At 38.8% G+C, this 27,071-nt stretch overlaps 1 protein-coding gene across 1 annotated transcript in view; it reads left to right on the forward strand.

Moving 5' to 3' along the window:
- LOC121420957 (ankyrin repeat and SAM domain-containing protein 1A-like) overlaps positions 1-27,071 on the forward strand; it is a 61,301-nt gene that overhangs the window by 3,447 nt on the left and 30,783 nt on the right. The window contains exons 2-3 of the mRNA XM_041615515.1: positions 10,704-10,784; positions 22,381-22,537. Coding sequence (XP_041471449.1) covers positions 10,704-10,784; positions 22,381-22,537 — 238 coding nt within the window. The remainder of the gene's footprint in view (positions 1-10,703; positions 10,785-22,380; positions 22,538-27,071) is intronic.

Here is a 27,071-nt window from a genome sequence, read left to right on the forward strand (position 1 = left end):
GCACCAATTTGAGTCTCCGAAACAGGGAAAAATAGGAATGGATTTCTGGAATGGTGATGAGCTCTGGAATAGAAATTTAGGCTGAAAATGGGGGCTTCAACTGCGGCACATTACTGTACATGTATGTAAAACATGTAAAGTACCCTCCCCGGGGCACAGGGCTATAAAAGTACAATGTACATGTAAAGGGTACATCCTTTTTCCAAATTGCACATGCATGTATGTACAAGGCTAGTCCAAAGTATACCGGTAGATTAAATTTAAAGAGGAAATTTGTCATGTCCAAATAGGAAGAGGAAACGAAAACCTGGAATTTTATAGGAAGTTTCTTTGAATTCTATGAATTGGATTCATTTTCATGTAAACATGATCAACATACAGTACACTGTACTGTATGTGCATTATAAAATAATGCCACAGAATTAAAACTTGAAATGTTCATAAACTCTGTTTGTATTTAATAATGGTTTTATTTGATCAAATCTTTATCATTCCAATTTTTCTATCACTTTAAACTTGATGATTTCAGTCAGGGTTAAATTGAAAATTCACATGAAATGTCACCATTCTCCCTGGCAAGGCAACCAAGTGGGTTTGAATATGAAAAAAAGTACATACATGTATGTATGTACAGTTGAAGGCCTAATCATCTAATTGCCCCTGTACACTAAAATCACTTCAGATTTGTCTGCGAGTTAAATTAGAAACCTCTCCATATCAATAAAGGTACAATGTTGTATGCGCATTATCCTCTCCCAGACAAAGCACAGTGGATGATTCATCCATGTGCAAACACAAAGGCGAATCTTGACATTGGCAATTAGGGAATAAAAGGGTTACCAATGACTGACATCAGCCGTCACAAAGGAGGACAGGTGTTCATACACAGAGCAAAAATACTGTACATGTATGTAGACCGTGTAAATGGGTCTTTCCATTAAGTTGGGGGCATGAATTGTGTCACTTCAGTCTTCGGCACAACTCAAGACTTTATTAACTTAGGCATATTTTGCTGGAAATTTGGGGCCATTTTATAGACAAAAATCCCATAAAGTTATTGAGGAAAAACAGAGATTGATGCTGTTACAGGCACACGTTGTCCATGTACAGTTACAATGTAGCATCGGAATATTTACATTTGGTCCTAATTATGGCAATTACCTGTAGGTCGACCAACACTTTTATGCACATTTGCTTGTTAGGAAATTGTCACTATACTATAGATGCTACTCAGTGTCCACCAAATGTGACATTTTCCATGCACTACATGTACAATTGTACATACTGTATATTGTACAAAGACACTGACAATTTTAACAGTTTCTTTTGAAACTACAAAATATCAAGATGGTCTTGAACTTCATGTGGGACTTGAAGTCCCTAATATAGTGCTGTTTACATGTATGGGCAAGTGCGCTTTGATACGTGGAATCATTTAATTACCCCTGCCATAGCTGAGCCACCACATAGGCGCGAAAACGTCAAGGAATAAATCCTACACTGTAAAAACTATGGTGTTAAAACTGACACCAATGGCGTTAATAGAGGACCACACCCTGAGGTGTTAAAATACATGTAACAACCTAGAGATGGAACATAACACCAAAGAGTGTAAATGTAACAACCATAGGTGTTGTAATAACACCTATAAGTGTAAAATTAGCACCACCAATTTAACACCGGTGTAAAATAACTGGTGTGGTCCTCTATGTACACCAGTTAACACCACATTTTTTCCTGTGTACCGGGTATCCATTCACCTCACCTGGGTCTAGTGCAGCACAATATGGGTAAATTTCTTGCTGAATGAAAACATGCCATGGCTTGGAATCGAACCCACGTCCCTCTGATTGAAAGACGAGAGTTGTAACCACTAGATTATATCACTTACTGTATGAACATTTATTATCCTATGTATGAATTACAGTACTCTCAGTTGCTGGTATATACTTGGATAATCCTTTAGGATGTTCAGAAATCTGAGTAAAGTGTGATTTATTGCATTTACTAGATCATATAAAAATACTGGTACACTTACATGTAATTGAAATGATTTATGAGAGAAGTTTGGGAACATGTACATGTAGTGCTCTATAAAGAAGACAAACAACAGCAGTCAATTAGAAACCGTGCATTGGAATGTGCAAATTAAATAATCTTTTGTTGTATTACGCACATAAATGTGTCAAGCATGAACACTCTGACCCCAATTGTATGCTTTTCAGTTTTCACACTGCATTTGCTTAACCCCATACTATCCTTAACCCCGGACTATCTTTAACCCCATACTATCTTTTTTTCTATTCATACTGTCTTTCTCAACCCCATACCATCTGCTCAGCTGGGGATAATGCCTTACCCCGGACTATCCCTCAGCTCATGAATATTGATGATTTTACCATACAGAGGGTGATTAACGTGTAATTCGACTTCTGTGATTGTCTAATGCTTAGCCCCACTTTCCCTAGCCCTGTTTCGTTTTCACACTGCATCTCTTAGCACCGCAATAAGCCTGCTAACCCTGCTTTTTTTGCAAGGCCAGATAGTACCGTACTATTTACCGTGCTAGCCCACTTTGCTAAAACGTATTGTGAAAACGAAGTGGGCTAAGCTTAACCCCGGGAAATTGGTGGGGCTAAGACCCCCCCCCCCCTTAGCCCCACCAATTTCCTGGGGTTAAGGAAAAAAAGTGCAGTGTGAAAAGAATATACATGTATCAGTATACTGGCTGCACAGAAATCTTGTTAGTGCTCGCAAACATGAGTAGGCACAGTCACATCTGTCAGGTTGTAATGTCAAACATTGATCCAAGATACGAGGCATCGCTGAGACACAGACGTATTTGATACCAGTTGTAACAGGGCCTCTGTATTAGTGCCTGGTTAGTGAATAGAACAATAATTTGTGCGACTGGAACAGATTGTACATAGGGCCTACTTATGTACAGCATCAAAAAAGATAATATTCCTTTATCATGCCCCCCTCTGAATAGACTAAATAGACAAGACCATAGACCCCTCAGGACGACACATCTTGGCCCTGTTGCATTAATTTGCCATCTATTGACCTTCATGGAATCCTTGATTTTGATTGGCTGATGAGCATTGTTACCATGGTAGTTACCATTGGATGGCAGAGTTACCACATTTTTTCCCCTGAGAGATCTGTCTGAGACAGTAGAGAAGTCACCAACATCGAACAAAGACACCGGTAAATAATTTGCTCACCTTGTAGGTGAACTTATTGCTGGTTTAAAAAAACTTTTTTTAAATGCGTTCTCTGGAAAACTAACAATCGCATCGAAGTGCGCAGAGAGGACGGTTCGTGGTGCGTGCAACAAAATGTGTGCCTAAACAGGCTACTTGAAATGAATCCAGTGACCGGGTAATAATATTTGTGAAGCACTTTGAGCAGTCGTAGATTGCCATTTATTATTATTATTGATACAGCAGATGTATGTGTACCTGTAGTACCGGTACATGTTAATTACCATGTGGTAAAATTCCATTTTCATAATTGACTTTGGACATGCATAGATGAGCAAAAAAAAATACTACCCACCATTTTATTGCAGTGTGTGCACTGGTGCATGATACATACATTACATTTTTTGCTGAGGTTGTGCAGTTTATGGTACACTAAGTCATAAAAATCAATCAATTAAGCCAAACAGAAGCCTTTCATTATAATTAACTCTATCTAGTGTGTGTTTACAATCAAACATCCTTGTTTCAGGATTATCGGACCTGTTCTCACCTGGAGTGAGAAACCAATGACTTTTTTCAATTGAGATTAATCTCAGGTGTACAATGCAGGCTTCAGTTTGTTTTCAGTTGCAGTGAGTTCATGAAAAGGGATTAAGGGGATTACACTAGCTGAAGTCCATCAAGGGATTAGATCTGCCTGGATCAAGGATTAACGCTTAATGTGATTCAGAGTCTTGTTGATATGAATACTGACTTTGAACTGTGGAAATTGACTTCAAGGAGGCAATGGCCGATCCTGGAGGGGTCCTGTAGAAGCACAGGGGATGCGCAATGCCACACCCCCTCTGTATTTGTCAGAATGGCCCATATTGATGTGGCTAAATCTCTAAAAGGAAAATTGTCGTTTGCACCCCATCTCTTTTCAAATTAGCTATTTGTGCGCCCCTCTATTTAGAAATCTTGGATCCGCCACTGACTGAACTGCTCTTTCGAGTTTGGATCTGAAAAATTACAGCACTTCAGGCCTTAAAACCAGTTTATGCCTTGGCTTGTACATGTATAGATCTAGGCTATTCTTTTAGAGTCTGGAACATACTCTGTGACTGTGATTTGAAGGACTTCAGAACTTCAGATCACAGTCAAAGTTCACAATAGTGATACTACTACTTTCTGTAAATTAAAGAGCATTTGTGGCAACTTTCAGCAAGCTGCTACATGGCATGGACATGTACATACAGATACGTAAATTGCCTTTGTATTGATACTCCATGATGTGTGACATCCGGCAGGATGTAGTCCAAACATGGTCCAAAGTACCCAGTCCAAAGTTTCCATTCCATGTCATTTGCTCTAGGCATGGAGCCTGCTTGATCCCTGTACATTTAGGCCTACTTGTAGAATCTGCTTGTAAACATACACTCATATTGTATGACTTGTACTAAATAGTTACTAGGATTGTATTTATTTCCTTGTTTTTGCCTCTTTTCTAAAAAAAAACGCACCACATGATCCACATCCTTTTGTTCTCTTTTGGCATTTTGCTACATGTACATGTAGTTGATACACATAACATGTACATGTAGGTGTGTATGGAGGTCATTGACAGGCCACACTAGATATTCATTCATTCATTGAGATGAGTAATAGGGATGCCTTCCCTCTTATCTCTGGGATGACGATGGATTCATTAGTTGAGATTGATGATGTTAGAGGGAGATGAAGACAGCTTCTTGGTACAAAAGGATGGATGACTTCATCAACGTCCTAGTTATTTATGATGTGGGCAAGTTCAATGCTACAATGTACAAGCTGTGCTTTACAGAGCCGCCACCTCCGGTATATTGAAACCAGTTTGAAATTCATAATGCTGAACAATGATGTGTATTATTTTTTGTTGAATCGAATGTAGAATTTTGACTTGAATATTGTGATGAACGTGAAGGCACCTTTTCATCAAGAGGCCAAAAACAATAAAAAGAAGATTTTATACATGTTGTATCTTTAGTATTCTGTACATGTTTTTTTTTCTCTCAGAATTTCTGAATCCTTTTGTAGTCATACTCAATTACTTAAGGTCAAGTCCACCTCAGAAAAATGTTGATTTGAATCAGTAGAGAAAAATCATACAAGCACAATGCTGAAAATTTCATCAAAATCGGATGTAAAATAAGAAAGTTATGAAATTTCAAAGTTTCGCTTATTTTTAACAAAATAGTTATATGAACGAGCCAGTTACATCAAATAAGAGAGTCGATGATGTCACCCACTCACTGTTTCTTTTGTTTTTTATTGTTTGAATTATACAATATTTCAGTTTTTATGAATTTGATGATTAGGACCTCATACAGTATTTCATATAATAAAATACAAAAGAAATAGTGAGTGATGTCATCAACTCTCTCATTTGGATGTACAGTAACTGGCTCGTTCATATAACTGTTTTGTTGAAAATTTAGCGAAACTTTCTTATTTTACATCCGATTTTGATGAAATTTTCAGTGTTATGCTTATTGAATTTTTCTCTTTGGTCGCATTTCACAAGTTGGGTATGCAAAAAGGGTGGCGTATGAACAATTTTCCACACTGTGCCATGGATAAATTGTTGCTACATCACAGCATCTTGACCAAATTTATTGAGTAATATCTCATTTTGAAGCTAGAACTATAGGCTAAATATATTACTATGAATTAGATCAATACAATATCAGGAACAAAAACTATAGCACATTAAGTTTGAAGTAACAGGGGTGGTGGAGCCGGTGGATGCGGTAAATGATAAAATATTAATTAAACCTAATTAACAACTTACTATACATGTAATATGTAATATGACTGTTATCCTCATATTTCTGGGTGTTTTAAAGCAGGGAACAACTAAATGTCATAAAAATTTGACAATTTTGAAAATATGCAGCAATTGAATACATGTGTATGTCAGCTCTGATCTGCAACCTAATCAATTAGTAAACCGGAGAGATTTGGTTAATTATCTAATTTGTAATCTTAATTTTTAGCAACAATGTTGTGTATCATTGCAACAAACATTTCTACCCATGATGTTGTTGTTTTGCCAAGCATATAAATACAGTGACAGGTATTTTGGGGGCAAAAATGTGAAATTAAATACTGTTAATTAATTAGTATAATTAATATGCATACAATAATAGATAATTATTCAATTTTTTGTACAGATTTAATTATTGATGTTTCAAGATTATAACTGCAATTTAGTAGGGTGATCCAATGTTGCATTAACTTTTGACACCATTTTATGTGCAGCAGGTCCAATTTGAGAAAAACACATTTCAAAATTCACATTTACATTGATGTCTATGTAATAATTAGCTGTTAATTAGTCATTTTAAGGAGAAATAAAGGTAGTCGAGACTTAAAACTTTTTCATTATTTAGAGAATGGTAATAGCTATAACATATCAAAAAATAAAATTTTTGACCATTTTTACCCTGTTCGCGAAATTGGACCACCTTATGACATGCGACCCTTTGTATGCAAATCAAGTTTTTGTTGGAGTGGACTTGTCCTTTAACTATCATCATTAAAATTGAATCCAGTTGAGTAAACCATAAAATAGCCATTGAAAATGAAGGAATGTCAAAAATTTTCTCTAGAACTGTGCAATCATTCAAACATGACATGTTATAATTATGAAAGAACAATTTGTATGTCAAATGAAAAAAAAATACCGGTTCTATGATTCTATGAAGTTGCAATCATCCAAACATGAAATATGGTTAATAAAAATAAGCAGTGAATAAATGCAGATGTGGACCAATACACATGAAGGCCCTGCAATATAGAGGCTATCATATGCTTTTCACACTGTACTTTTTGTCCTAAATTGGTGGGGCTAAGGGGGGGGGGTCTTAGCCCCACCAATTTCCCGGGGTTAAGCTTAGCCCACTTCGTTTTCACACTACGTTTTAGCAAAGTGGGCTAGCACGGTAAATAGTACGGTACTATCTGGCCCTGCAAAAAAGCAGGGTTAGCCAGCTTATTGTGGTGCTAAGATAAGAGATGCAGTGTGAAAAACGAAACAGGGCTAAGGAAAGTGGGGCTAAGCATTAACCAATCACAGAAGTCGAATTGCACGTTAATCACGCTCTGTATGGTAAAAATCATCAGTATTCATGAGCTGAGGGATAGTCTGGGGTTAAGGCATTAACCACGGTTGAGCAGATAGTATGGGGTTAAGAAAGACAGTGTGAATCGAAAAAAAGATAGTATGGGGTTAAGGATAGTCCGGGGTTAAGGATAGTCCGGGGTTAAGGATAGTATGGGGTTAAGGAAATGCAATGTGAAAAGCATATGCCCTGTTGACACTTGCACGCATTGTGGTTCCTGCATAGTTAGCGCATGGGCATGCACTCATGCGGGCCAATGCGCGAGCTATGCGTGCCAGCTTGCGGATAGGTGCGTGGCAGTGCGTGAAATGCGTGCCAAAATTTTCAACATTTTGAAAATTGTGGCACGCATTACAAATTCGTGAACTGTTCGTGAACTATGCGCAACCTATGCGCAACCTAGTCTTGCCACTTCATACCACTGTGTGGCATCGAAATAGAAATTTCGTGGCGCAAAGAATAGTAGGCACACCCCCGGGGGTAGTGGCACGCACTTCATGACTAGTTCATGACAGGGTCTTGCATACTTTGCGCATATGTCAAGCATACTTCACGAATGATATGCGCAAAATTGTGAGTGCAGACCACGTGATCAGTATGAGTCGTCCTAATCAACAAACGTAGAGGGTGTCAACACAAGAACGTTGAATACTTAAATTTGCGCTAGATACGTCACAGAATAGGGTGTCGAGAATATTTGCTGAAAGCACGTCGGGACAGTGCGTGAATTATGCGCGAACTCTTAGTGAACTATGCGCGAACTATGTGCAAACAATGCGCAAACATGTCTTGAATGTGTCGGGACACTGATATAGCCAAGTCGTGCCATAAAGTGTCCCGCACTGGCACGCATCAATGCGGGGCAATGCGGGCACCACAATGCGTGCAAGTGTCAACCGGGCATTACAAGTGTACTTTTACAATGTCGTAAGATAAAGATTATAAATCTAATGAGAGTTAGGGTTCACTCTATGCATGGAGCTACAGTGCTCGAGGCAGTTGTAGATGATTCCATTAGGGCCGTCTGCACCATCCCGAGTTTTCAAATTAGCGCGCTATTTCTGATCCGGCAAATTATCCCGATCTGAAAAATCTCGAGATTGTTTGTAATGCAGACGCAATTATCGCGCTAGTTCGTAGGATTAATCTCGAGATTGCAATCCCAAGTCAACTCGGGTTTATTTGCAAAATAGCGCGCTATTTACGAATTATCGCGCTAATTCGTAGGTGCAGACGCACTCGGGTTTGGACTCGGGTTAATTTATTCATGACCTTCAGTCCATAATGCAATTCGCGTTCCATTTCCGCCTTGGTAAAAACATAAACAGCGATTATACCGAACGCATGCGAAAGTCAACTTTATCATAGCGTTCATCAATTCCCCAATCAGCAACGATGGTGTCAAGCCCCCCGTGAATGGATTTTCGGAGAGACCAGACCGATGGGGGAGGCGCTCATTATCGACGATGGTCATAGTCAATAACAATACTGACAGCATTGTCGTCTTATTCCTTCGCAAAATGTGAGCAAATAGCATTTCTTTCCTCCCCTCTCTCTCTCTCTCCCCCTCTGTCGTTGCCTCGGAGTCCGCCATCATATTAAACGAAGAATACTTCACTCGCTTATAATTATAGCGCGGCTGAGCTGAGAGGATTGTTGCATAACAACGGTCGAATTCGGCGAAAGAGTACATGAACTTGATTGCATATCGCGGGAAGTTATTCAAAAGCGCGGGCCGTTGAAACTCCAAGATCGAAAGTGCGCATGCTCGGAATATCGGGCTTGTTGCCTCGCTCGAGCAAGAATCGCTCTTCGTGCGATGGTGGAGACGGGGTTTCTTGAATCTCGAGATTAATCGCGAAGAGGGCTGATCGGGCTAAAATCTCGAGATTGAGCAAACTCGGGATGGTGCAGCACCGCTTATTGTAATGACTCAGCCATTGTCAAATGTACAGTGTCCCAAGTTCAAACTGTTTCATTGTTTGTGGTTTTGAGTTTTAAGAATACACATTTTCCCTAATAAGATTAAAAGGGGTTCATGAACTAGCAAAAAAAGAGAGATTATTTTAGCTTGCTTTTAAACAGGTGTATGTTTGCCTATATTCCAAGTGCAATTTTCCTGGTAATCGTATAGCATTGTGACACATTTTTAAAGACTGCTAAGGTTTATGTACACAAAAAGCCCTTTGTTTTAATAGAAGTTTTTTATTGTTTTTTTTTTTTTACATAAAACGAGTTTCAGAGAGCTTATTATCTTATGACTATTCTGTTGAATTTAAAGCAAAATTACTTCCTGTAATCATGACAGGGTTGGGACCAGGGTAAGAAGCCACCCTTTCCCCCCTCCCCCAACCCTCCCATGGTCTCTGAATATTAGATACATGTACATGTAGGTGCATAATACTCATCTTCCTTCCTTCCCTAGCTACATGTACTTTCTTTTTCACTCCTTAAAGGACAAGTCCACCCCAACAAAAACTTGATTTGAATAAGAAGAGAAAAATTCAACAAACATAACACTGAAAATTTCATCAAAATCGGACACTGTAAAATAAGAAAGTTATGGCATTTTAAAGTTTTGCTTATTTTCAACAAAATAGTTATTTGAACGAGCCAGTTACATCCAAATGAGAGAGTTGATGACATCACTCACTCACTATTTCTTTTGTATTTTATTACATGAAATATGAAATATTTTTATTTTCTTGTCATTGTCATGTGAATCAAGTTTCATTCCTCCCTGAACACGTGGAATTCCATTATTTTAACATTTTGTGCTTCAGGCAATGAGGTCCTAATCATCAAATTCGTAAAAATTGAAATATTGTATAATTCAAACAATAAAAAACAAAAGAAATAGTGAGTGACGTCATCGACTCTCTCATTTGGACGTAAGTGGCTCGTTCATATAACTATTTTGTTGAAAATAAGCGAAACTTTGAAATTTCATAACTTTCTTATTTTACATCCGATTTTGATGAAATTTTCAGCATTGTGCTTGTCTGATTTTTCTCTAATATTGATTTAAATTAACACTTTTCTGAGGTGGACTTGACCTTGTCCTTTAATACATGTACATGTAGTTCACTACTTTTTACATCTAGGAGGGTAGATGCCCCCTTTGGCTACATGATGCCCCCTTTGGCTACATGATGCCATCACTGGTTGTACAATGTATTTCTCTTTTCATTGAAATGCTAGAATATACCATGGACCTATCACAAATGGACATGCAACGAAACCCCTCCTTTCGGCCAAAGACCGTCACTGCTAATCCTTTTCAGCAGAGCGCTTTGTGAGAGGTCCATGAATAATACAGACATTAATAATTTGTTTTGATCTGTTTTTGTTTCAGTTTCCGGAGAGCTCTAGGTCCCAACTGTCAGGATTCGTCTGGCTACACTCCTCTTCACCATGCCGTACTTAATGGCCACAGGTATTAAATCACTTGACTTTAAATTACAGTTAATATTTTCATGAACTTTGTTCAAGATAAAAACATCAAAATCGCCTTTCCAGCTAGTAGTACAGGTAGGAATTGCCTGAGTTTACATTTGTATTCTATAAATTCCTCAAGTTTAAATGGCTTTGAATGGGATATTGAGGTAATTGTTTTAAAATCTTGGATTTTGTCATGCCTTTCAGAGTGTAACTTAATTTGAAGCCCAACTTTCATCTCAGAAACTAAACAAGATTCTTTCCAAAATCGTCTGTTTTGAAAAATATCTAATCTGATATTAAAAAAGAAGAAATCAATATGTTGGATGCTGTAGCCTTCTATCTTTTTAAAATTTTCATCACTACATAAGTACACAGTGCTGGAGAAATATTCAATTTAAAATGCATTGTGTCTTTGTCAAATTTGTGAAGTTATTGTCTTGTGTTTTAATAATACTTTAAGTGTTTGTCTGCAATTCAAATAGAGAACTACTTGTATCCCGCAGATCCTTTTGATAATCCCCCAGTGCCGAACCGAAATAGATGCGAGCCCTGTATCATTGGCAAATATCATTAGATATGAGGCTCATGACCTATTCACACAAGGCAAAAATATGATTTAAAAACTTTCTCAGGCTGCTTTTTGGCAAAAAAAAACTACTAAGTATAACAATATTGATGTACATCTACATAGGCTTTATAAAAAGAGAAGGAAAAATACAAGCTTCAATATCATGTACAATAATTTTATTAAAAAAAAACCTTGACATCAATTTTAGGGTGCGTTCAATTGATAATATGCTAGAATCATCAATGAAAAGAAGAATATAAAGCTTGTTTTGCTTTAGCACAATCTTGACTAAAATGCATGCCTTTAATCATTTCATTCAGTTTACGTTTTCAAAAACGTTTACTGGTATTTTGATATGATCAACAAGTCACTTGAGCTACTCATGGTTCAAACAGAAAAAGGTTTGAAATCCAATGTTTAGATGGTTATTAAAAAATGTGTTGATTGAGCATGATGGAAATATTATGGATGTGTGGACCATGTTACATGAAACACATGTTTTTGAATATTTTCATCTTCTGTTCATGTACCGCTACCATGGTAACATGCATAACAGACAATAAAAATCAAGGATTCCATTCAAGTTAAAGTTGGTTTATAGCAAGTTTAATACTGTATGTTGCATACAGGTAGTATCTCTTATGTGATGTGTGCGACAAGGCTCTGATACAATTTCGCCAGTTTGAACAAGGACGTCTGAACAGTAGGAAGAAGCAGTAATGAAAATCCCGATGTCGGTGGGCTGCCTAACATTTGAAAGATGTTAGATTATGGTGGTAATATTGAGGGGTGAAATTGGGGATTTCCTTCAGCTTCCGAAGGATTTTGACAAGCTTACTGGAGAATACTGGCAAGGAAATGGCAAGTCTACGTGCTATTCTCATGCGCATTTACAGTTCAGTGTAAAAAAATGATATTATTGATGATTATTTTTCATCATGTGACAACCATTCATGTCATGTGATGCTTTTACTTGAGGACCAAAGTCCCAAGACATCAGAAAAGACTTATAGGACATTATCAGTTGAACCTGTTTGGTCCTGGATAATACCAGGCCTACATGTATATGCCAGAGTTTGAGGCTGTTCTCACTACGTTCCTAAAACTAGTTTACTGGAAACTAGTTTAGTGGAAACTAGTTTAACACGTAGTGAGAACGGTGGAAGCGGTCTTGGAAGCGATCTTCCAAACCAGTTTGGAAAACCACCTCGCGATGTACTTTTCAAGATCGCTTTGCCTCGTTAAACTGGTTTTAACCTAAGTGAGGACACAACTGTTCTTCGGGAAGCGATCTTTGCACATTTTGAGCGCGCTACTCCACACGACAGGTGTAGAATGCCTATGCTGCGGTTTCGGATTTCGCGCGAAACATGTCATCCCACTGAGAGCATTTCCATAGCAACAAGAACGCTTTACGTGAAGTGATTAATAGAAAACCACTTTCGTGTTATCAAGTGGGAACTCTAGCAAAGCGATCTTCCAAACTGGTTTCCTGAATCGGCTTCCAGTAAAATAGTTTTAGAGGCCGTTCTCATTACGCTTTCTAAAACTAGTTTACTGGAAACCGATTCAGGAAACCACTTTGGAAGATCGCTTTGCTAGCGTTCTCACTTGATCACACGAAAGTGGTTTTCAAAATCACTTCACGTAAAGCGCTCTTGTTGCTATGGAGACGCTCTCAGTGGGGTGACACGTTTCGCGCGAAATTTGAAACCGCACCATAGGCATTCTACACCTGTCTTGTGGAGTAGCGCGCTCAAAATGTGCGAAGATCGCTTCCCGAAGAACGGCCCTCTAAACTAGTTTCCAGTAAACTAGTTTTAGGAACGTAGTGAGAACAGCCTCTTAGAAAGCATAGAGAGCAATGCAATGGCTATACGCAGCAAGGATGACTGAGCAAGGGACTTTTGAAATCTTGTAAGAATCTGTGCATTTTGACACCATGATCACCAACCTGTGCCAAATTGTCGAAACCTATTTTTATCTTCAAACTTTCACTACATTGTCACTAGACAACAGAGACTGCTATATGTACTTACATAATAAATGTGCAAGAACCAATTGAAGCAATGAGGCATATTATTCATTTGAAAGGAACTTTCTTTGATACACTGTCAACAGATTTCTTGCATAAAAAGTTTCCATTTGAGGCAGACAAGATTATCCATGGCTAGCTGACTTGAGACATGTATGTAAAGCCAACACGTACCTGTAGTAGAGCCACCTACACATATGTGTTTGATGTTCCTTTTGTGATGACTGTTGTAACTCTTAGGACTGTATGCCCTACATGTAGTCCTACAAATGTACATGTATGTAAAGTCTGCACCTGATTTAAAATTTCAATTAAAAAAAACCCCTTGTACATGTAGGCCTACATGTACATGTATAGCACGGTATTGACTTTGATAATAGCTTTCTTATTTTAATATTTTGTATACATGTCGGCTTACATGTACATGTCCACGGAACACTTTAGGCCTACATGTACGGCCAACAGCTATTTTGTTCTTGAAGACCTTTAACTTGGAATGTGTGACCCCAATACCCACTAGGGATTAGAGGGTTTTCATTTGACCATGATAATCAAAACTAGGTCACATGGAAATGACCTTTTGGTTTCTTTACCCCCCCATTCCAAAAATACACTAAAGAATGCACTTCAGTTTTTGTGATGTTCGGTTGTAAGAATGCACTTCAGTGCAAGCCGTGTATACAGAGCAAGTCCTGTATACAGATTTGTGGACCACTGGAACAGAAGCTGTATACATGTAATTGAGGGAAATAGGCAGAGATTGTTTATTTATGAGTAAGTCATTGAAGCATGACAACATAATAAACAGTAACTTCTCATAAGGCACTTCAGCTTGGAGTTGGAGGACACCCAAGAATAGGAAGATTGTTGACTGAAGAGAGAGAGAGAGCACACAAAGAAGTGAAATCAGGAACTGGCATCATGTACACCTCTGTGAAGTTGATTTGAGGGACAAATGCAAACTGGAAAAAAAAACAAGAACCAGTGCAACAAATGTCTTAGGCTGCGTTTATGCGACCTCGACCCAGAATCATGATTTGAATCACAATTTGAATCATGATTCAAAACAGCAGCATGAATCACGATCCGACAGAATCAGCGTTTATACGACCATCTTTCTAACGCTGTTTCTCCCTGAATTCGGGCCGATCCAGTGCGCATCACAGTGCGCAGTTTGACCCAGGAAGTATAGGTCAACATTTTCGCACGTGTTTCTAACTTCACGTCGGCTGCTAGATTTTTGCTGCCGCCGGAGCTAACGAGCAAACGTTTGTGCAAGTGCAACGCTTACTCGGCTTCCGAAAAATAAATCTTTTACTTCCAGAATTCCGTGTATTGTACCTCATATTGTTTTTGATCGGGAACCAGAAGGGGTCATTATCCTCCCTCCCATCTCCCGATCGATTTTTCTTGTCTATGATGGTCCTGTACTGGGCACGAATTCTGTTAATTTTGTCTCGACAGGCGGTGCCACATCTCCGTTGAAATCCCTCCCTCGCAAGCGCCGCTGAAAGGGATCGTCTTATTTCTGTGAATCCCGGTAAGGGATGCTCGTGCTTCAGGCTGAGCCCAAAGCACAAAGCAGAGCCCTGAGTTAATTCATCGTCGATTAGTCCAATTTGTGCCTTTGGAACTTGAAGAAATGATTGATGAAAACAATGAAATATACAAATGACGCTACAGTACAACCCCGGGGGTACAATACACAGAATGATAATTCCTAAATGCTGGCAATACTGCTACACGAAAATTAACCTGCACGAAACACAGCGCGCGCCTTTGAGTCGAACCTGGAAGAAGCACGACACAATGACGTCATAGAATCATGATTCAAATCACGATATCGTTTATACGACCTTTTTCGTTCGTGATTCTACAGAAACGTCTTTCCAAACGCCCCTTTTTTCGTGTTTCATGTTTTTGATTCTAATCATGATTATATTCAATTTCGACTAAACGCAATCGTGATTCTGCAGAATCGTGATTTCAATCATGATTCTAATCATGATTCTAGGGTAAAAAAGTGTCGAATAAACGCACCCTTAAACAACAGAGATGTTTGGCATTCTCAGCTGCTGGCATTAAGGGGGGAGGAGGTACATGTAGGTCCTGGACTTCCAAGACCAAGACCCCCAAAAAATAAAAATAAAAAATAACAAAACAAAAAGGAAATGAAAGAACACTAAAAATATATTAAATCTTTCTAAAAATTAGAGTTTGTTATAAGAAAGGTGAAAGTTATGAAACTTTGACTCTAAAATTCTGCCTACATGTGCCCCCTAAATATTTTTGTATGTTTTTATACACCTCTGTTCTTTGCCACAATGACCCTTGAAATGGGTCAGGTTTCAACCAAACATTGAAAGTGTACATGTATAAAGGTCTAAAATCAAGACTTTTCACAAAGTTGTGGAAATTCATATGTTATTTGTCACTATCCAATTTTGATTATTATTTAATACTCTATTCAGTTGTACGTAGTAGGCCTATATGCATACCCCATCCACTTGTACACCTGCCTTTATATGTGTATGGATTTGCAATACTTAAATACAGACATTAAAGTTGATTTATTAGGCCTACGGTCTATAAAATATACTTGTATAGGCTACATGTGCTGTACATACTGTAAGTGTACACCCATGCAACTTCATTGTAATGTAGGTTCCTAATCAAAACCAAAACCAACCTTCTAAAAAACAGAGATCATATTATCAGATGTAAAGCAGAAAGGGGGCAATAAACCTGTGCTACAAAACAGGAAGGCATTGAAAAAAAAAGATTGATGAAACCTTCATAAAACCAGATAGGCCACATATTTTCCAAGTCATGAAGAGAGAGCATATATTCTTTCAAAATAGACACAACAGACTGAGAATGTGAAATTAATTACTGTATACAAACAGGAAGAAACAAAAACCTGACAGTAAAACTAACCCATGGTAAAACTACTTTTTTTGCCCAAATTGTGGGCAGATCATAACTTGTAGCATGTGTTTGAAGATGAACCTCGGTACATACATTTATACATAACAGCAGAATGAATTTAAAGTCAACAAGTATATCTGCTGCACCTGTAGATTTTCAATGAAAGTCAACATAAATGATACAGAAGAACCAGGGATTAACTGATGGTGGTCCAGGGGCTGTCGCGCGGGGGGGGGGGGGGGCACTTTTTCAAAATCATGTACAAAAATGTAAAAATCTGATTGTTTCCATGGTTACTGCCTCATCTTTCAAAACTGTTCCATGGCCACTGTGGTTGACTGTAGGGGGTAAATGGAAAGAGAATCAGAGGGAGCTTTTTAAGAAATGCAAAAAATGTCTTAGTTTTGATGTAAACACGCCTGAACGATCATGCCCAATCATATGAAAGAGAAAACAGTACTTTCCATTATCAAATTGCAATGGGGTGGAACCAGGATTCTCAGAAAAATATATGACTAGCGGAAAAAAAATATCTCCATTAAAAAAGGGGACCTATGTACATGCATTTCCATCTTCACTTCTATTTAAATGTATAAGGGGGAACAAGAATAAGCACAACATACCTATAGTATGGGTATTCATACACATTTTTTTTTTATAAAAGGGAAGGGGCACTTGACCCTGGTGCATGCCCCCAGGTTCACCATTTGCAACTCAGCAAGAACAACGTTGTGAAAGATGAAAATGTCCACTGTCTCTTTCTTTCAATCCAAGTGTCAGAAACATCAATCCTCCTCAATTTCATTCTATTGTGTGTCAACATTATAGGCATTTTCAAAGAATTTGGTTTCGGTGTTTAAAGGGGAAGTTCACCCTGAAGAAAACTTTGTTGTAAAAATAGCAGAAAAAATAATCAAAAATATTGGTGAAAGTTTGAGGAAAATCCGTTAAAGAGTAAGAAAGTTATTACAGTTCAAAATTTTGGATTTGTGACGTCATAAACGAGCAGCTGCCCCATGTGTTTTGTAATATAAAATGTATGAATTTCAAATTTTGTATGGTTCCTGATAACTTAATTTTGTTTTCTTTTTATGATCGGGTGTGAAATGATTTTTCTATTGATATACAAAAGTTCCAGTGAAAAACATTTTCAATTTTCTGAGAAAATGACATGTCATTGATTTTTTACCATTCGCTATGTAGGAATACTGCTCGCATATGACGTCACAAATCAAATAATTGAAATTTTAATAACTTTTTAATTATTTGATGAATTTTTCTCAAACCTTCGGCAATATTTCTTATTATTTTTTCTGCTATTTTTACAATAAACATTTGGTCAGGGTGAACTTCCCCTTTAAGAGTGGATACTGTACATGTACCTCTAAAAGAGGCTCTCACTCTGCTGGTTGAGTTTTGAGTTTTCGAACTGAAATTAGTCCACTTTTTTCCAATATTCTGTCAAAATATCTTGACCAGGGCCAATTGCAGAAAACAATAACTTTTGTGTGGTGTACTCAGACCTACTCACCAAATTGTCTGTTAAATTCAGAGAACTTCTCCAACCTACAAAATATTTATAGGGGCCCTATACGTATATTTTCTGCATTCATTGATTCAAAATCAAGGTTCTAGACCAATAATGGGGGAAAATGCCCTATACTGGAAGACACCCTTTTAACCATTTCCCCCTATTTTCTTAAAAATAACACGTAAATGTATTTATTTTCTTTTTACTGTTCATACTGTATTTTTTGTCACAAAATGCAAAAGAAATAGTTGGTCATCATTTGCATACATGTTCTATACAACGTAAGATGTGCATACTTGTACATGTATTTACTGTTTTTTCCAAAATCCAGCAAAATTTTGAAACTTGACACCGTATTTGTCACGCTGATGTCTAATTTTGCTCAAAATCTTATAGCTGCGCTTATTAATTTTTCCTCTACTCATTCAAAACAACTTTTTGAGGTTTACTTGACCTTTCAAGTTCCCCTCATCCCATCAAAGTATGATTATCTCTTTAATAATTGCATCGAACCACTCCTGCACCCCATTCACGGTCTAGGTTTCGGATTGGATCTGACAGCATGTGGAAGAGCTCACACCGGGCAGGGTGAGGGTGTTTTCCTAAAATTGGAAGTGAACTTGAAGCACCTCGGTAGGCACCCCGGGGTCACGAGAATGCTTGCTATTTTTAAGAAAAGAAAGGTGTTCTGAATTAGGGCAGCTTCTTCCATGCTGTTTACGTGCGAAAGCTCATGTAAATCTTACTCTACTGTACATGTACATGTACTCTATGTTTAAAGAGCGTTTTGCAGGCTTCGAAGGCCAACTAGAGTTTCGGTGAGACCTCAATGCAAATGAATGTTGTGTCTTGTTTTCAACTAGTGAGTAGCTAGCCTGTAATCTATACCCCTTTCATAAACCCAATTATGCGGCTAATAGCAGGATCTAATTTGGTCGTAAAATCGGAGGAGGACCAGAGTTATCCGCATTATTTTGATGCTGCAATCATCCACATAATGGCAGCATCGGGACCAGATTTTGACTTTATGAACGCATTTCCAAATAATGCGGATAATTGCCATGGTGCGGTCACAAGGTCACCCTTTTCCAACACCAGTGCATTGGAGGGGGCATGTCCAGTTGTCATGACGATTATCCGCCTTTTTCAGGACGGGCGCTCGTAAAAATAGTGCGGATTATTTTCGGAGTTTGTGAACGCAATTTTTATTGAATTATCCGCATTACTCTTAGGCGGCTAATTGGAGGATGGGTTTATGAAAAGGGCACTGGGCAGGGGCTTCAGCTATGGCTTTGCGTTTTTATGAGTCTGGTGTTACGCAAAGCGTCAGCAATATTCTTATACAGAAGACTACAAAACATTGACGGCTACTGCCTATACTGTCCAGTCCTGCGTGATACATGTAGGTTTTCTTTTTATTGACTAATATCTGGTGGCAGTTTTTCGTTATGAAAAAACCCAGCACAGAATCAAAAGTTGATTCTAAGAAAACAAGTAGGGCCTAACTGCAAGACAGGAGTGCATATTGGAGCTGTTCAGGATTTCATAGTGTTCTGTATCAGCCTAATTTCGCACAAAAGCATCAGACTCGAACAAAGGCAAATAAAAAGATGCAGACTTCTATAAAAAATTGTTTCAGATATGAAGTGATTAAAATAATTTATCATTTTAATAAAAATTTACAAGTATATAGACCTATAGGTCTGTATTTCCAGGCATGACATACAAAACATTGTACATATCTTTACAGTCCAGATTCGTTTTGTAGACGAGCTGTTAAGCTGTTGAGCGAGGTCTTCGATCGATCATAGGCACAATCAGATGTAAATTATTGCTGATTACCAGGCATTGTTTTTAGAGCCCATTAAGCACCCCCAGTCAGTATATTTTGTCTACCAATAAACATCAATTACCCCTGTCAGGGAAGCATGCAATCATGTCATTAGGAGTTGTTAACCCTCCACATTAATAGCAGGGTCCCCAGTTAATTCATCAGCTACATGTCTACATGTCTACATGTACATGTCCTTGTCAGTAGCTTGAGCCATATGGAAGCCTGTTCACATTTAAGATAAATTCCAGTTCTGGTAATGATCTCAAAATGACTTTTTACAGAATCTAATATAATGACTACCCAAGTGTCTGTTTGTATTATATGTGCCAAAGGATTCTGGAAGAAATTGTGTAATTGCTGAGAAATAAGCAAAATAAGCCCGGATTCGGTCACTTCCATCAGGTCTTTATTCCAGCAATAATAATACACTGTCCCACGTGTGCCTATCTATGTTGGCGATCTTCATTGTGATCGTATTTCAGCTTAAGTTTTATGATTCCACAAAGTTCATTTTATGTAACTGTCCCAGATCTACATGTAGATCCACGGTGATATAGTCATACTTAACTTTGGTTTTACAGACTTTCTCACGAAATTAGTGTTTTACTGCAACTACTATCATTTAGCTTTAAAACTCTACATCCATGTACATGTACATGTATGAAGCTTTTAATTGAAGCTATTTTTATTGTTTTTTTTTAAATATCACTCTCTTTGAAAAAAGATTACCGGTATAAAGTATGCACCACCCGAAAATGTATACATGTAATTATCCCACTTTACTATTTTTCTCATTAGATACATTTAAACCTGAACGACTTCCATTGGAATAATCTTAGATTTAGAAATACATTTTTATGGTTTAAATGAAATACAGAATTTGTGTGGTCATGAATCACAGCTGGTAAAGATATGAAATTACATCTCTGTATATATATGTAATCTAATTTCTGATACCTTGGGACACTTCATAAAGCTCTTTATCAGTTAATGTACATGTACATGACTTTAATGGGGGGGGGGGCACTCAACCAAAAAAGCGGTAGAGGTGTGCCGCGGGCGAGGTAAAAAACGGGGGCCTTGGAGCGGGCTTACTGTAAAAAGGAGGGTCCTCAGAACGGGCTTCGGAACTACAAATGTTTGTGAAAACGGGGGTCCTTGGAACGGGCTTACTGATAAAAAGGAGGGTCCTCGGAACGGGCTTCGGAACTACAATTGTTTGTGAAAACGGGGGTCTTTGGAACGGATCTCCAGCGTGTGAGTGCTTATGTGCATCCCTATGGAACGGGCAATCGTGCATGATGCAGCTAGCGCGGTCTCCGCCGGTAGCGCTCGCGCTTAGGCGATGGTCAAAAAGCGTCTTTACGGCCGCTTTTCAACAAAATTGCAGCTCCTTGTAGCAGATCAATGTGACCAGAACGGCGTAATGAAAAATATACGAAGCTTTGGAGCGGATTTCCTTCTTTTTTCTCGATAAGAAGAAAATGCTATGCCTTGGAGCGGCTTTCTTTGTTTTTTTTCTCAATAAGACCAAAAATGCTATGCCTTGGAACGGAAATTTGAGTGTAAAAATGGGGGTCCCCTCCGCGGCACATACCCACTATGCATTATATACTGAGTGCCCCCCCCGGGACTTTAACACAGGACTGGTGACCTGTTCGATTGTCCAGGATGTTCATTCATGCAGTTGACTTTAGGACCTAAGATCATGTTTTAGTAGTGCTTATTAGTTGTGACTTTAGGAACAGCTTTTATATGAAAACCTGTCTTGGCAGTCAAAAACTGTTTTTAGGATTTTGAGGAACTGGAACATGTTCTTAGAAGCAGAGTCCATTTTAGACTGTAGGGACATCATTAGCAGAAGAAAGGGTCACCAGTTGTTTCATGCATAATCTACGAACAGCTATGGCTCCCTGGTATCAAATTCAACTGAATTTATTCTGTCAATGCTTTGAAAATAATAATAACTCTTATTTACCCAGGGTAGCTTTTTCAATTGTAAGCTGTCCTTCCAGCAGGGACTGCATGTTCAGTGTACGTTTATTATTGCCCTTTCCCAAGCGTCTGACAAAGGAGGCATAAGGTCCCATTATTAAAGTCTTTGTTAAGACCCCAGGGTGGGGGGCACTCAAATTATTTTTTGATGGGGGGTGTCTGACGAAACTCTGAAATGGGGGTCTAAGGAACTGACGAAAAGGGTAAAATACGGATTCTTGGGAACTAAATATATACCGAGCGGTGTGAAAAACGGTCTACGGAACGGGATCGCGGCACTGCAAATACGTTGCACCATAGCGCTGTGCATGCACTCGCCATGCGTAGAGCGGCTACTAGTTATTATGTAGGGAGTTGCAAAGACGTACATGCATCTCTCGCATGCGGTGCTCGTGCTGGACAATTTTGGTAGGGCTGGAGAACTGAGATGTCTTGTAACGGGGGTCTTGCGAGCGGGGCTGGGCGGCTTCTGAACTGAACTTTTGTCATTCGGAGTATCTAGAGAACTGAAAATTGGGTCTGAAAAAGGGGGTCATCAAAGCGGCACGTCCCCGTACCACCAATATATGTGAGTGCCCCTCCGGGGTTAAGACTAAAGCCATGGATTGAACCCACAATCTCCTGTTCATGGGGTGGGTACTCTACCACTGAGCCACTGTGCCTGATTAGTTATTGAACTGTATTTATGATTTATTTTCAGGGATGCAGTCCAAATGCTGCTCAAGTTTGATGCTTCACCGACAGTGCCTGACAACAGAGGGAGCAATCCCCTTCATCTTGCGGCATGGACCGGTAACGTCGAGATCGTTCAAACTCTTCTCACTGTCGGCGTCAGTAAGGACCAAGTCAATGAACAGGTAATAAGAGGAGGAGCAAGAAAAGAAAGAAAACAATAAATGATTAAAAATATCTCTCTGCTTTCTTATTTGTATATGGCTGCTATATCAGGCAACACAATATCAGTGAAAATCTGTTACAATTGAGCAGTGTAGATTGTGACATGTATGAACCCATACATGTTTCAGAGCTCAAAGTTTTAACAATTACATATAGGCCTACAGCAGGAAGTAATTTCTACTCTAATTTTCTATACAATTTTTTTTCAAATTTTATTGATGATTTTAACCAGAAACCAAGAAATTGATCAATCTTCTCTGCATTCAAATGCATGTACATATTGATGTTAATGTAAGTATTGAAGGACACCTCCCCTGCTTGTTGATATCGCTCAGAAAATATGCCACAGGTCATGGGATCATGTTCATGTGCATTTCAGATATTCAAAGAGATCTTGTTCTCTGGTCTATTTTGAGGCTGATGGTGAAAGGTATGTAGGGGAACGGAAAAGGATACCTTGCATATCACTTCTGTAGAGCAAGTAAGGTAAATACTGGTGGTATGTCATACCATGTACTTGCAGGTTGTTCACATGTATCTGTACTTTACTTTTACAGCCATGGTGGCAAGATTTTCCACTGGCAGGATTTCATTTTTTTATTAAACTTAGCCCCTAATATGCAAAGTCCATTGTTTCATCTTTGATTAGGGCATTAGGCCTGGTTAAATCATTTACAGTACAAGAAGTCATTCATTTGGCCATTCATTCATTCATTCATTCATTCATTCATCCATCCATCCATCCATCCTTCCCTCCTTCCCTCCATTCATATACATACTCACTCAACCATTCACTCCCTCATTCAATCATTCACTCATTCATTCACTCTTTCATTCATGCACCCACTCACCCACACATTCACTGACCCACTCACTCACCCAATCACTCCCTCATCCACTCATTCACTCATTCATTCATGCACCTACTCACTCACACATTCACAGACCCACACACTGACCTACTCACTCACTCACTGAATCACTCACTTCCTTACTCACCCATTCATTCATTCATTCACTCACTCGTTTAAGCACCCACTCACACACCCATTCACTGACCACTCACTCCCTCACCCCACACACCCACTCCTTCATTCACTTATTCATTCATGCACCCAGTCACTCACCTCAACCACTCACACACCCACCATCCACTCACTCACTCACTCTTCATTCATTCACTCATTCATTCATTCACTCACTCAGCCACTCATTCACACACCCACTTACCCACTCACTTCCTCACTCACCCACTCAGCCACTGACTCCCTCATTCACTCATTCATTCATGCACCCACTCACGCACCCGCTCACTCGCGTACTCACCCACTCACACACCACTCACTCCCTCACTCACTCCACTCACTCACTCAATAAAACACCTACTTAGTCATACATTCACACACCCACCCACTCATTCATGCACCCACTCACGCACCCACTCACTCGCGTACTCACCCATTCACACACCACTCACTCACTCACTCACTCCACTCACTCACTCACTCAATAAAACACCTACTCAGTCACTCATTCACACACCCACTCATTCATTCATGCACCCACTCACCTATGCATCCACTCACCTGCTCACCCACTCACACACTCAACACACTCACTATTCTTCATTCACTCACTCACTCAATAAACACACACTCCCACACACTCATTCTCTCATGAATGCACCTACTCACACGCCCACACTCTCACCTACTCACACGCCCACTCTCTCACCTACTCACCCACTCACTCAGTCATTCTCATCCATCCATCCATCCATCCAATCGATTAATTTCATTATTCATGACTTTAATATCATCCCTTATAAATCACTGTTGATGGTGAAACCAAAACAGAGATGAAGTTCAGGTTTTCCCTGTGGTTCAACACATACAATAAATTTTCAAGACATATTTCCTGTCCCTAATGTGTAGTTCAAAAGGGTTTTATTCCTCCCATCTTTCAATATTATCACTGCTGCAAAGTGGCATCTATGTTTATTTTTCTTGTCATCCTAGACCTTCCAAAGCTGAACCCAGAAAGAAACGGGGCATTGTGCTTTGAAAAGTCGGTTCCCCATTTTCATACTTCTTCCACGAATTCACCTTGTTGGTTTCGGCTCTTGTTCAAGAGGGGGAAGGTCTTTTCTCATACAGTAGCTGCAACATACATGAGGGAGAATCACAAAAGTCACATTACTCTCCTATCCTGGGCTACATTTTATGATTTTCTTATCAATCAGAAATGCTTTTTAATTTTTTCCCGTCTATGATATGAATGTAATTCTGACAACGAAAATTGATTGAACACAATTGTGGTTTGAAGAACATGTAGATCATTTATTGTTTCTTGCATTGTCTTTTAGCATTCTAGTGGTTAGAAAATGTGGCTTGAACCCAAGTATTGATGCAGGGAGACACGTATGCAGATTCAGAGAGAGATAGAGAGCAATAAGAGAAATAGAGAGAGGGGGAGAGAGAGAAGGAAAAAGAGAGGGGAGAAAAGAAGGAAGATGATGGGAAAAGAGAGGGGAATATTCTCAAGACCCTCCAACTTCCCAGACAACCACAAGATTTATGCTAAGCCAACTGGAAAGTCTACCCTTACCACATTCAATATCAAATATCTTCAAAACAGGCCCTTCTTTCTAACCCAAATCAAATGCATGGACAAGCAAAGAGTTCACATGGTGGTTTTTACTGTTTTCTCCAGTATATATTGGCTTCAAAAGAAAAGAAAGAGTGTGATCAATCATGGGGATATAGTAACATGTATACAATGCAACATTTATGTAGCGCTTTAATACAAAGTAGGTGGTTTCAAATCGCCTCGATCACAAGAATCCCCGTTAAATTACGAGAACTTTTTTAGGCTAAAAAATACCCATTAATTATTCCTGCATTCACACTCCCCCCGAAACATACCCTTCGGGATAAGTTCCTGAAGTTACGAGCATGCGCATTATGGTCTGATAAGCAGGCAAGGCGCGAGATTCAAAATCACTAGCCTAGCAGCCACCCACAGCTCCCGCGCCCAATGACGCCCAACGACACGCTGGGCTAAAAGTTCCCGTAAATTGCTTTCACATTGCCAAAATACCTGCGACCTTGGAAAAATCCCCGCGAAAGTTCTTGTAATTTCGCCAAGTATCTACTATTTAGCGGGTATTTTCTTTCGGGGAAATTATGTGTGGTATTTTCTGATCGGGGTAAATTTCCCGATCAGAGAATACCTGGAACTGACGAACTTCGAGGCGCTCTGAAACCACCTAGTGTTGCGTACTACATGTATTACCCTGGCTCTAGCGTAGCTACCCTGATCAGACACTTGAGCATTCAAGAAATTCCTTCCCACTGGGTACCCATTTACTACACCTGGGTGGAGAGTGGCAAATGTAGATGAACGACTTGCCATAGGATGTGAGTGATGTGGTGGGATTTGAACTAAGGACCTTGTGGTTCAAAGTCTGGAGACCTATCCACTAAGCCACAACACCTCTACAATATCAATGACTGTTCACTCTCAAAATGTTTTCTGTGTTCTTTTTTCTTCAATGTGAGTTATAGTAAGGAGATGATATCTCCTTGGTTATAGCCACCGAGATCGAAGTTTTGAACACATCTTTTTTTACATGTATTTTTCCACGAGGGTTGTATTTTGTAGGTCTCGATTATAAAAGTATGGTTGAAACTTGATAAACATCTTTCATTCAATGAAATAACCAAAAAAGTCCATGATTTGGGTCAAATGTAAAGGGGCATACTTTTTGGCCTTTTCTTGAGCACCAGTTTCCCTGATAGACGATTGTATGGTCAGGACTATACCCCTTCCTATCAAATGTGAGCAGAGACTCTTGTGTGGTTAACAAGTGGTTTTATAATGGAAGGAAACACTTTGTGGGTTTTAGATACATGTACTCTCAGAAAACAGATACAGTCTTCAAATCAAATGATTCATTTGTTGGGTGATAAAGGTAAATTCTTCATGTTTCTCCAACAATACATGTACCCCAACTTGGGTAACACAGTAAATGCTGTGTGATGCCTGCAGAGAATAGTAGAATTAAAAAGAGCATTATTTGGAAGAGCATTTAGAATATTATACATGTACATGTATGGATTTCGAATATTCAAGACAACACATACATGTATGTACATGTACAACATTGCATTTGATTTGTAGGTCTACATGTATGGATTTGATTGTGATTCAACATGTTATTAAATCGAGATGGGATGTGGTTAGTGGCCATATGAGCTCTTGATATGAATCGGATTGAATCCTATAAAATCTAAAAGGCTTAAGCTGTTTTGGAAAGGTTTACAGGAAAATCCAATTATTTGGGTGGTCACTTGTCTGAATTTAGTCTAAATTCATCTTTTTTTTTATAGTTTTGTTGTGTCTTATTTTTGTGATAAAGAAAAAAAATTATATTTGAAATTGAAAAAAGCCTCAACATACATGTATGGTTGAAAAAAAAAACAATCAGTATAT

The sequence above is a fragment of the Lytechinus variegatus genome, chromosome 9, assembly GCF_018143015.1.
Source record: "Lytechinus variegatus isolate NC3 chromosome 9, Lvar_3.0, whole genome shotgun sequence".
Lineage (NCBI taxonomy): Eukaryota > Metazoa > Echinodermata > Echinoidea > Temnopleuroida > Toxopneustidae > Lytechinus > Lytechinus variegatus.